Source organism: Microtus ochrogaster, chromosome 10, assembly GCF_000317375.1.
Source record: "Microtus ochrogaster isolate Prairie Vole_2 chromosome 10, MicOch1.0, whole genome shotgun sequence".
Classification (NCBI taxonomy): Eukaryota; Metazoa; Chordata; class Mammalia; order Rodentia; family Cricetidae; genus Microtus; species Microtus ochrogaster.
The window spans coordinates 18,757,727-18,770,452 of record NC_022016.1 but is presented as its reverse complement, the minus strand read 5'-3'; the positions used below and the strand labels follow the sequence as shown (position 1 = coordinate 18,770,452).

General features: G+C 40.1%; 1 protein-coding gene across 1 annotated transcript in view; it reads right to left on the bottom strand.

Annotated features, from left to right (window-relative positions):
- Positions 1–1,612: 1,612 nt before the first annotated feature.
- Positions 1,613–12,726, bottom strand: part of Lurap1l (leucine rich adaptor protein 1 like) — a 47,828-nt gene continuing 36,714 nt past the window's right edge. Inside the window, exon 2 of the mRNA XM_005352668.1 lies at positions 1,613–2,350. Within this exon, the coding sequence (XP_005352725.1) occupies positions 1,976–2,350 (375 nt within the window). The 3' untranslated portion in view covers positions 1,613–1,975. The remainder of the gene's footprint in view (positions 2,351–12,726) is intronic.

Sequence of the window (12,726 nt, the reverse complement as noted above, 5' to 3'; positions counted from 1 at the left end):
TTTAATTTGAAATTGAGTGGTATGTCTTAGAGACAAACAATAAATTTATATACACAGAGAAAATATCTCTTGAATAAGGACATTCCTTGGTTGTTGTGCAAGGTCTTTTTGATTTATTGTCAAATGTTTAATGTGCAAACATGTATTATTCCTTAGGATACTTTGAAATCTTAATAAAGTTGTCTCACTAGAAATCATCAAGAAAAAATATATGGGAATGATAATGTGTATATGAATAATACATATGGGGATAATAATATCACATCAAAATTAAGTGGGGGTACAGGGATGTCTTAGCTCTTATGAGCTTGGGCTGCTCCTTCGGTGGAACAGAGTTTGATTCCCAGCACTCATGTTGAGTGGTCCGCAGATGCCTATAATTCCAGAAGACCTAACATAGCTTGCCATCACACGCACAGGTATCCATGTGCACATATCCACCACAAACCCATACATATAAAGTAAAATAAAGTAAATGTCAAAAGGACGAAAAAAGTGTTTTGACTTATTGCACAAATGAAAATATACCCAGGTCATGTTGGTCTTAATAGTATAGCATAATGTTTTTGTTGTGCTGTGGGAATTTATTTAGTCACCAGCTTTTGGGTTTACTGGACTTAAAGGTGTGGTCTTCTGTCTGTGGGTTTGATCACTTTTAAAAGAGAGATGGGGCTCACTCTCTCTCTCTCGGGTGATGGTCAGCGATCTGATCACAGCTGCCAGCACCCACAGAGCAGGGGACTGTGGTGATTCTTCCTTGTTGTTCATGAGTGTTTCCCAATAAATATTTGCCACCCCTTTATCTCAGGCTCTCGTGGATTCACTTCCCCATGTTTACCCTGCTCTTGGCTGTCTGTCTATCTGACTGTACATGTTTACACTTTCTACTAGAATGGCAAAATATATACAAGAAAATATAGATAAAGCTCTAACTATCTTTAAATTTAGGGCATTTTAAACAGTTTCCTGTTGAAATACTACACTTACTAGCTTCCTTGTAACCAGGCAAGGCAACTTCTGAAGGGAGGGGACTTTGAGATGGACCTTAAAATACATGTGGTAGTCATTTCTGCCCCATGAGGCTGCATCTTCGTCCTGGGGAGGGTTTCTCATCTGGCTGCCTGGTCCCACCATGTATGCTGCTGAGATAGTGCTCTTCACTGTATGTCCACCAACAAGCATGGTCCTGCATAAGATCAGACTCACTTCTCCTTCGGTCTTCCCATCGCTCTCTCTTTTAAGCCACTCAGTGAAATCTAAGGGTCTATGGAAACTACTGTCCATGCTTCTTTGAAATCTAGTAGAGTAATACATGTTGTAATGGAAGTAAACTCAAGATTTGGATTAAACTCATTGATTATAAAACACCAGTCTACAATGTTAACACCAGAGTGGACTGACCCAAGTCTACGCAGTTAGGATCTTCCAAATGCCAATCACGTCGATGCTTGTGACTGACAGCATTGCTCATTATGCACTAACATGTCTTGGCTTTGAATTAATGTTTTCTTTAGCCAAATATTTTGCTCAACTTATTATACAAACAGTAAAATATCTTCATATTTTCAGACACATAAAAATATCAAATCACTTAAAGACACAAGCAGCAAAATGAAGTTATCAGACTTTGGTTTATTGTAAAATTTAGCAAAGTTTTTCTTATAATCCCTGACCCCTTGCTCTGAAAACAAAAGCGAAAACAATTATTGCTTATCCTTTCCCCTCTACTTATCTGTGCTACTATTAGAGGGGAGAAAGCTTATTATAATAAATAAAAATAAAGATGTAACAGAGAAAAATAAATCAGTCTAGATGAGAAATATTAGGAGCAACAGAAATATCATTAAGCAGTTTAAAAATAAGCTTCTTTAAAAAGGTTGCCTTATTAAAATAAATCACACCAAAAATATAGCAGCAGAGAAGAAGGATACATACAAGTTAATTGCACACCAGTCCCATGCAAAAAACTGGGTCATTAGCCAAAGCAGTAGTACTCAGAATCCAACTTGGGATGCTTGTGCAGAGCCTGTGAGTCCTCTATGATGGAGCTGTCACTGAACTGATCCAAGTCTGAAGGGGTCTGATGCCCTGGTACATCATCTGCCAGAGTGTCCAGGTAGCTCCCTACAGAGATGCCATCCAGCCCATCACTGCCATCATGGAGGCTGTTGTAGCTGCCATGTAAGGAGGTACCCTGACTCTCCAGCAAGCTGCACAGGCTGCCACTGAGACTGCTGCCTCTGCTGGTGATGGTGGCCTTTTCCTCAATCATCCACTTGATGGACTCGATGCTCTCATTGATGAGGAGCAGCTGGCGCATGAGCCTCACATCAGTGGCTCTGAGGTTAACCTATGGCAGAGAGGAAGAGAAGAAACACATGCTAGTTATTCTATGTTCTAGCAAAATTTCAAATTTGCTTATCCTATGTACTGAAATCCACAATTTTAAATTCATGAAATTTTTAAAAATGTTCTTCTTTCATTTTCCTTGTGAACTGATGTTTTCTGGTGGAAGTCAGAATCAAGAACTCACTTCAGCAATATGCATCAGTCTACCCATGAGCAAATTAAGCTCCACTGAATTTCCAACTCCAATCAAACTTACTGAATGCACCCCTCAAATGGCAAGTTTGTCTGTTAAAAAAAATGCATTCTTCTTTTGGATAAACTAATACCTTATCTATATTTATATGGTACTGGGCTGACAAAAAAGTGGATAAATGAAAGAATCCTCACTAGTTTTATAGAAACCTCTGCTTATTAAATGATAACATGCCAAGCAATATTATGAAAAATAAACATTCATTAGAAAAACCTAGTTACAATATACTGCAGGAAATATCACTTTCATGTTCTTTTAAAAAGAAATAAAAACTGCAGGAAAGAAATGTTAAGAATACAGTAGAGACTGGCAATCCTTCCGACTGCCTCTCAACAAAGAAAGCTGGATAATGCATTTGCTTCTGAGAACCAAACTGGGAGGCAGGGACCTGTGTGGCCACAAGAGGGCCTACTCACAGTCATTACAGTTTGAAAATGGATTCCCATTTTTCCACTTGGGATAGCAAGCCAAAAACCTGATCATGCCAATTCTTTTTCAGAGATAGGACCAACTCAGATATGGAGGTCTCTAGACTTATCAAAACCATTCATTCTTGAGTGACTCAAACCACAAAGAAAAAGAAGCCTATTGTCATCAGAAATTTGCTTTCATCCAAAAGGACTTCCTGCCAAGGAGTTAATTCATAACTGAAGGTGAACTTTGGGTTGAGTGAATGTGTGAACAAACAGGAAGGGGTAAAATCTCTGGTAGATAAAAGCTGGGGATAGTGCTGTGCGAACAGAGCCCTAGCCTAATTAAGTGCTCTGGGTTCAATCCAAAGAGACAGACAGAGACACAGAAAGAGAGACAGAGAGAAGAAAGAAGAAAGTTCCATTCTAGAGTAGAATTTTCAAAACATAATGAAAATATAAGTATAAATGCAGGAAGTACAAAGTGCGCTTCTAAAATACCTTGGATTCACTCAAATATTAAGGCAATTTCTACATATTCTCAGTGAAAGGCACAAAGGATAAATCCACACAGAAAGTAACAGGTAAAAATTGGTCTCAATGATATTTCCAAACAGAAGGATATGAACTCATTAGGCCTCAAGTTGCTTTTTATTTTATGGTGTTTCAATGACTTTGTAATGACTGTGACCAAGAAGAAGGCATTCTGAGAGTCCTTGTGTCCAAATTCACCCACATACCTTAAAAGCCATCGACATAGTTCAAAGTACAAATCATGCAAATATTTACAAATCATCAACAATGCATACAATCCACTGGTGAGTACAGAAAAACTCCTACAGGATTCTTCAGTAAGCCTCTGAAGTTGAAGACATTTCACATGCCTATTAGAGGCATGGGGCAAGATTAGTGCAACCATTTCCCAACCACTTCCCAGATGGACAATAGATGTCTGTTCCCATATGTGTGCTTTATCCCAGGAAAACACCCAACTGGTTTTTTTTTTTTGTTGTTGTTGTTTTTTGTTTTTTGTTTTTTGTTTTTTTTTGGTTTTTCGAGACAGGGTTTCTCTGTGGTTTTGGAGCCTGTCCTGGAACTAGCTCTTGTAGACCAGGTTGGTCTCGAACTCACAGAGATCCGCCTGCCTCTGCCTCTCAAGTGCTGGGATTAAAGGCGTGCACCACCACCGCCTGGCCCAACTGGTTTTTTAGGTCCATCACCACTCTATTTCTCAACGTCTTCTCAATCTTTCTTTTTTTCCCCCTCCGTTTATTTATTTATTAAAGATTTCTTTCTCTTCCCCGCCACCACCTCCCATTTCCCTCCCCCTCCCCCAATCAAGTTCCCCTCCCTTGTCAGCCCATAGAGCTATCAGGGTTCCCTGCCCTGTGGGAAGTCCAAGGACCACCCACCTCCATCCAGGTCTAGTAAGGTGAGCATCCAAACTGCCTAGGCTCCCACAAAGCCAGTACGTGCAGTAGGACTTCTCAATCTTTCAAGTGGACTGTTACCAGTTACTAACTCTAGTCGCTTCTGCTTATCCACAAGGTCTCTATGGTGCTTTGCGTTTCTATCTCACAACATTGCTGAATTTTGTGCAGTTTTATACTGTGACTGATTAGTGATAGATATCACAAATCAGTGTGTAGACAATGGTCTTTTCAATTAAGTAACAAGTCCCTTAAAGAGCAATCCATACCATTCTTTCCTATTGTAAAATCATTCCTAAGTACTTTTAAAAAGTACTTAGTCATAATTTTAGATCTTTGAAATATCTTAAGACACTAATAAATTCATACTTCCAGAAACTAAATAACTCAAGGGTTAATATGTACTAAGAATACATTTTTTGTCAGCAATTTTGGTCTTGTAGAGTGGTAACATCCCATACACATTTTTCAATTTTATCGAGCAATAAGAATAAAAAGAAAATAGGCTATGAAAAAACAAAAGATTTTTTTGACCATAACATGATTTAAGTAAGGAAATCTTTTGTTTCTATGTGCAAAACATTCAGATGCTATTGAGTCACTGTATGGAGTGGGTTAGGAAAGTAACGTGGTTGAAGCCTGTTGATGCAGATAATGATTATAGATATAAGAGCATGTAACCCCGTGTGCTCTAGGGCAGTAAACAGTGTCTGCCAGATTGCTGGGTGTGCTGGTTTCTGTGGTTGACTGCTGCTGGTCCCTTCCAGGAGCTCTTGTCTGTTACACAGGGCCTTCTCCCAGAACGAAGGTGTGGCTATTGTATTGATGAGCCCTGGGAGTATGAGCAATCCACAAAAACTGAATCACAATGTTACTCCTGTCTCCAGTGGTTGCCCCGCCTTTCTATGCTGTGTAATTCATCTCAGTCTTTGTGATGACTGCACCAAGAACAGTGTGGCTTTGCCGCAGTGGCAGGAACCTGTGGGGGTCTCAGCTGGAGTCTTGAGAGCCCCTTGACTTCATTCTAAGCATACTGAGAATTGGCCCTCATCAAGCTCTGAGCTTCAATGTTACCGGAAAGCCCATTCCTGATTAATCATGCCCAGTCCTTAAGTCCAGTTACAGATTGAATTTCATGACTATCATTTCCTGCATATTTATGACTTGTTAGAGTTAATTAGCTTATTAATTGTGCATGAAGAGGTTTCAGAGTACAGAGGACTTTGTCTGACTAATCATCACCACTTGCTAAGACCTAGAACAGTGCCTGGCACATAGTACCTATTCAGTCAAGCTCTGTCCAATGACTGAACACTAGTTATGCTCCAGATTGGACCCTTGGTCAGCAGCCTGGAGCTCTGTGTGGGTTGGTGGTAATAAGGCTTGAAAGGAAGGAAAATCATCAGGAAAAAACATCCCAGGACTGACGCCCTCCCAAGCATATACTTCTATTTCTATTCATTCTCAGCACTCTGGCACTGAGTATAGATTCTCCCAGGCTTAAATTTACAGAGTATAAGATAGCATCTCAAAGGGAAGCGGACTTCAAGCTGTGAGTCACAGTGCACACATGATTCTGTTTGCTCAGGGGCGATAACTTGTTCTAGCACAGCACAGGTGTTCTGCAAATACCCAGTGAAAGGAACTGAACAAAGAGACCAAACAAACCACGTTTCTCCTCCCCAGTAAAAGTGTCTGTACCGACTGATTCAAAGCCATGCCAGTATCGGGCCCCTTTCCCTCCTCACTCCCCACAACCTATCCTGATCTTTACAATTCCTGCTGTGTGCTTTGCCTTCACCCTGCCACTTCTAATCTTCGGGTTGGTGCCAAGTAAGTTTTTGGCCTCTGGGAAAAGTGCTGAAACTTCGTGTCATTTCTAACAAGTGGTGGACTGGGTTGGTACAAAATTTGAAATGAAGAATCTACAAAGAGCAACTATTCCTAAGAACAAAAATATCAAGATCTGTTCTCTCCCGAACAATCCTTTTTTAAAAAAATTTGTTCATTTATTTATGTATTTATCTGTGTAGAGGGTGAGGGTGTACGAGTGTCTAAGACAGGAGTTTAAGTCATTCTAGAGTCTGTTCTCTCTCTCCACAGTGTGGGTCTCAGAGATCAATGTCGGGTCACTGGGCTTGGCTGTAGTGTTTGTGCTGACGTTCTCCAGAGTATTTTATTGGTCCCACATGGTCCTTCTCATGAGAAAGGAACCAGTCATGAATTAGCATGATCAAATCCAAGGAAGAACACAGTTACATTTTCAATTAACCAAAGAACTGAGGAGGCTGGAGAGATGGTTCAGTAACTGAGAGAACTGGGCTATTCTTTCAGAGGACTGGATTTCAATTCCCAACATCCACAGGGTGACTTACAACCGTCTCTAACTCCAAATCCAGGGGATCTGAGGGCACTAGGCCTGTGAGTGGTGCACGGGCACACATGCAAGAAAAACAGCTATACTTTCTTCATCCATTCTTCCATTGAAGGGCATCTAAGTTGTTTTCAGGTTCTGGTTATTACAAACAATGCTGCTATGAACATAGTTGAGCATATACTTTTGTTGTATGATAGGGCATCTCTGGGTTTTGTGGGAGCCTAGGCTGTTTGGATGCTCACCTTACTAGACCTGGAAGGAGGTGTGAGGTCCTTGGACTCCCCACAGGTCAGGGAACCCGGTCTGCTCTTCGGGCTGATGAGAGAGGGGGAGTTGATTGGGGGAGGGGGAGGGGTATGGGAGGCAGTGGTGGGGAAGAGACAGAAATCTTTAATAAATAAATAATAAAAAAGAAAAACAGCCATATGCATAAACAAAAGTAATATTCTCTCTAAGTTAGGAAACTGATCTTCAAGATGGTGATGTAAGAGGAATGCGACACACGGTACATGTCTGCCCTTGACATGATCTACCTGTGATCTGTGGTTAAACAAGCTTGGTGTGTGGGACTTCAGATTCCCCAAAACAAAGGAAAATCATGGATTTCTATTTTGTTCCCTATGAACCACAGGGCTTAGTATGGACAGCAAAGCAAGTCCTGTGAAATAAAGAAGAATCCTGATCACTGAGACGCTTGTCTCCATTCCCCACTGAGGTTTGATTTCAGGCATTACTCTATAAGAAAGCATTACTGATCCTAAACTGCCACACTTTCCTTCCATATTCTTTGTCTTCCTTGAGGCTGTATGATAACTAAATTGTTTTTGCTATGAGGAAATCAGATGGGCCATAAGAAGACAGTGAATTCTTGCTCAAAAGCTCCAGCAAGAAATGTTAGCAAAAAACTTTTGGTTAAAACTGAAATTCTAATTTAACATGAATTATAATTAGCCTATCAGAAATTGTGTGAAAATAATTATTTGAATCCTCACCATTTGAACTTAATGAATATCATATTTATGTTCCCAGGCAAACATTTTTTTTTACTTATTATTACTTTGTGAGTGCAAATGTCTGATGAATACATATAAATAAAGACATGTGTCTGTCACAGCATGTGTGTTTCACAGCATGCATGTGTGTCACAGCAAGTGTGTGTCACAGCATGTGTGTCACAGCATGTGTGTGTGCATGTGCGTGGAATTCAGAGGGTAACTTGCTGGATTCAGTTCTCCCCTTCAACAAAGAGATCCAGGAACTGAACTCGAGTTATAATACTTGCATGGCCATATTTTTACTGGTTAAGCCTCTCATGCCCTTCCTTCCTTTCAAAGAGAATCTTGACCCTGTTGAATGAATCTTCCAAATGGGAATGTCTCACATTGCTTTGTCATGCTTGAGGACTAGGTAAGATATCTCCCATAAAGACCTCTATCTTTTCACCCTTTCATTTACTAATACCAAGTTCAGTGAACAAAGCAGGCAGTCTCCTAGTTACACATTTCTACTGTAAAACCCATGATACGATTCCTGAAAGAGCCAAAGCTATGATATGAATTAGGAATAGGAAAGTTCATTGCAAGTCCATCATGAAGTCTATGGGACAAGGGAAAGAGGATAGATGGGCTTTAATGCTATACTCTTTGCCTAGTTTCCAGCCAGAAGGAGCAATGAACATCTCTTTCTTTCTTTATCCCTCCCAATTACAGCTGGAGAAAGTATATGATTCTCGACAACACTCTGTTAGAGTCATATTTATTTCCAACATTTTTATCATACTTATTTTACAGATATTGAAATTTTAAGCATGAATTGGAGGGATATTGGTAAGGTACCTGGAATATTACTTTTTCAGCAGCTTGGCCTAGCTTACGCATTTTCTTAGGGCTTCTATTACTGTGATAAAATGCCATGACCAAAGTAAGGTGGTGAGCAAAGGTATGTTTTCACCTTCTGCTTCCACTCACAGTCTATTAACAAGGAAAGTCGGGCAGGAATCTGGAGGCAGATAGTGAAGCAGATGTCCCGGAGGAGTGCTTCCAGGCTTACTTCTCAAGGACTGTTCCTTCTTATACACCCTAGGACCATCTGCCCAGGGGGTACCACCCACAATGGCCTGGGCCCACCTCCGTCAATCTGGTAGAGTTGCTTGTTGATTGTGGTTCCTTCATCTCAAATTACTCTAGGTGGTGTCATATTGACATAAGCTATCCAGAAAATGCACGTCTCCATTGTGTGACCTTCTGGTACCTAATTCTGCTCCTTCTATGAATCACCACGTAATGATCTAACAATCACAAGAGACTTCCTGCCTACTCATGGTTGGATGCCCTGAGAGCTTTATTGATAGCTGTATTACACAGCACATTTTTCTATCTGCCTTCCTCAGCAGACCCATGAGCACAGTGCTGTCTCTGTGTAGTCTGGGAAGATACTGTAAGAAGTTTCCCTTCAGTGACTTTGGTTTAGGACCTTCTGGAGAAATGCCTGTGACCACACCCACCTTTCTCATTTGGTTCAAAATTCAGAGCAAAATTTGTTTCTAACTGAAAAGGGGAGGGCTTAATTTTGAACTCTGACCCTTTGTCAGCTTTGACAGCTTTCATTTACATTGCTCTCTGGTAGAACTGAACTGTAACTACAATAGTTTGCTCTGTTCCCAAAGCCTGATAGCTGAGCAATTTCCCCAATGACCACATTACTGAGGAAACACTGCCGTCAGTCCAGCTGACCAGTGACACTTTTGATGACACAGACAGCTGAGTTTGGTTATTTGAACGAGGCACGTGTGTGACTTCTCTAAACCTGAAACCAGTTCCAGGACAAGGGCAGCTTATGAGTACTTCTCAGCTCCTTCCGGTGAGACTTCTCCTTGCTAAAGAGAGGTGCACAGCTTTTCTTTCTTATCTCATCAGGTTGGACTCAAACTGATACCTTTTTCCTATTCTAATAGACTGAAAGTCAACTTTTTCAATTGTCTGAAGCACATCTGAGGTTAATGCAACAGACTGAAAATTACCTAAGCCAAAACTTCTTTAGAGTTAAACACACCTCACATTCACAACAGAGAAGCTGCTCCACACAGAACATAGACCAGAAGGTTTTCCACTAACATCAATAATTCTCCATATCCATCTTTTCCTTAAAGTAGCATTTCCAAATAAGGTTTAAGTCATAGGGTTTACTTCTCTGTGACTGTAGTAACCAGGTTTCTTTTTGTTTGTTTGTTTGGTTGGTTGGTTGGTTGGTTTTTCAGGACAGGATTTCTCTGTAGCTTTGGAGCCTGTCTTAGAACTAGCTTTCATAGACCAGGCTGGCCTCGGACTCACAGAGATCCATCTGCCTCTCAAGTGCTGGGATTAAAAGTGTTTGTCCGGTTGTGACCAGGTCTCTTTTCTAAGAGGATGCAGGGTGGTATAATGCCAAGTGTTCAACTACCAACCACAACCAATACACACATGCACACTTATTTACTGCTGTATTGTTGGCTAGTTCATGCCAACTTGATACAAGCTAGAGTTTTCAGAAAGGAGGGAACCTCAACCGAGAAAACACCTCCAGAAAATCCTGTGGGCTGATGGTCCTGGGTTACATAAGAAAACAGGCTGATGAAGTCACAGGTGTGGTTGATTATAATAATATAGTCCCACTTCAACCCAGATTGTTGTATAATAATGGTTTTACAGCACACAGGGAGCAAGCTGGTAAGCAGCACCCCTCCATGGCCTCTGGATCAGTCCCTGCCTCCAGTTTCCTGCCCTGTCTGAGTTCCTGTCCCGACTTCCTTCGGTGATGGACTATGATATGAAAGGTCAAGGCAAATAAACCCTTTCCTCCCCAGGTTGCTTTGGTCATGATGTTTCGTCACAGAAATGGAGCAATGACTGAAACATCCCACCACTGTGTTGTTGCAATAACAGATAATCAATTTATAAGGTGTAAAGATTTATTTGGCTCATGTCTTCACACACACACACTTAGGGCATGTGGCAGAATAGTAGCTCACAGGGAGAGTGCATTGGAAGGAGGCCTATTTAACTTGCAATGGATGAGAAACAGAGAAACAGACTGGGATTCCAGTATCAAGACACAATGCCCAGCAACACAATTTCCTTCTAGAAAGCTGTACATCGTAAATATGTTACCACCTTCCAGTTCCGTACCCAAGTCAAAAATCAAGCCTTTGGACACATGGACTTTTTGCATTTAAGAGCCAAACTCTACCATATAAACAAACAAATTATAAATTGAGTTAATATGGAAAATGAGTGATAGATACATTTGCAGTAACATACAAGGTAGCCTTTGCTACAAACATCTGATAACCAATTGCTCCTCAAAGAATGTCTTATTTGTTCTTGATGAACTCTTTGATGTGTGGAACCTACAAAGAAAGACTTGCTGACACCTCACTGATGCGTTTCTCGGTAATTATTTATCTTTAAATTTGAGTTACCTGTAGTTAAACTTTCTAGTACAGTAAAAGAGTATGCATTAACACTGAAACCTGTGTTAGCCTTATACTGGTGATGTTACTGCTTTATCCATGATGTCAGTAATTTCTTTGGTGAACTGTATAACTGGTTTTGAATATACAACCAAGATTTCATGTCCCTTTTCACTGTAAGTAAATTAACAGGGACATTTGAAAATGTATTTATTTTGTATTTTGTGTGTACAGATTTTTTTGTCTGCATATACATCTATTACAGCTTGTGTGCTTGATGCCTACAGAGTTACAGAGGGTAGGTTGTAAGCTGCCATGAGGGTGCTGGGAATTGAACAAAGTCCTCTAAAAGAACAGCCAGTGTTCTTAACCATTGGGCCATCTCTCAAACCCAACAAGGACATTTTAAAGTTTAGTCTTCAGTATTAAAATCATCTCTGATCTTTTAAAGTCTAGAATCAATTAATTAAAACGCAAAGACTTATTTATAGTGTTTTCCAGTTTTTGTATATGCATTCTCCTACCATGGCTAATTTCGAGTTAGCAATGTGATGTCAGCAAATGCAGTTGATAGGTATTTGGAACACCTCATATAGAGTATTTTTATCTCTTAGATACAAACAGAAAGATTATATTTTTTATTTTGGGGAATTTCATATTTGCATCATTTCTACGTTTTGTCTACAATTGCTTGAGTGTCCCTACCCTCACCTTCTTAAATTCATGGGTTCTTATTCTTTATTTATTAGTGTATATATGTATATATGTTACATATACTTATACATTCATATGTACCATGTATACATATAAATTTATAAGTACAACTCCTGAGTTCATTTAGTGTTAGTGTTGCCATATATAATCTGTTAAGGACTGACCACTTGGGACTGGATAACATCAGGAGGCTCATCCCTGGGGAAGACTTGTTTTTCATTCTCATCATCCACTAATGTTGTTCATCTAGGAGGTAAGGCCTAAAGAATTTCCCCTATCCATGCTGGCATGTCAACTGATCTTTTCATTTTTTAGGTCTAATTTAGGTAACCATATTATTGAAATTCCACGTGTACAGCCTCCCTCTCATGTACAGAAGACACTTGCCTCAAGACTATAACTGAAGTAGAAGGAGTAAGATCATCAAGAAGTGGTTGAGTGCTTGCTGCCTTTGTATAACACTGATCTGTAGGCGTACAGCCATACCTAATGTGTTAATAGTGAGTCTGACAGGAAGTTCTCAAAGCTCCTGAAAGCTTAATAAGCAGCTTATGCATCCCAAGAGGTGTTGGTTTTAGAATCACTGGGAAGATAAAGAAGGCTTTATTAATCTACCGTATTTTGCGTTAAATACTTTTAGGACTTTCATTTTATACCTTAGGAATTTTATCTCCAGATATATGATTTAAAAAAAGAATGCCCCTGTCTTGGGGAAGGAGAAGGAGGAGGAGGAGGAAGAGAAGGAG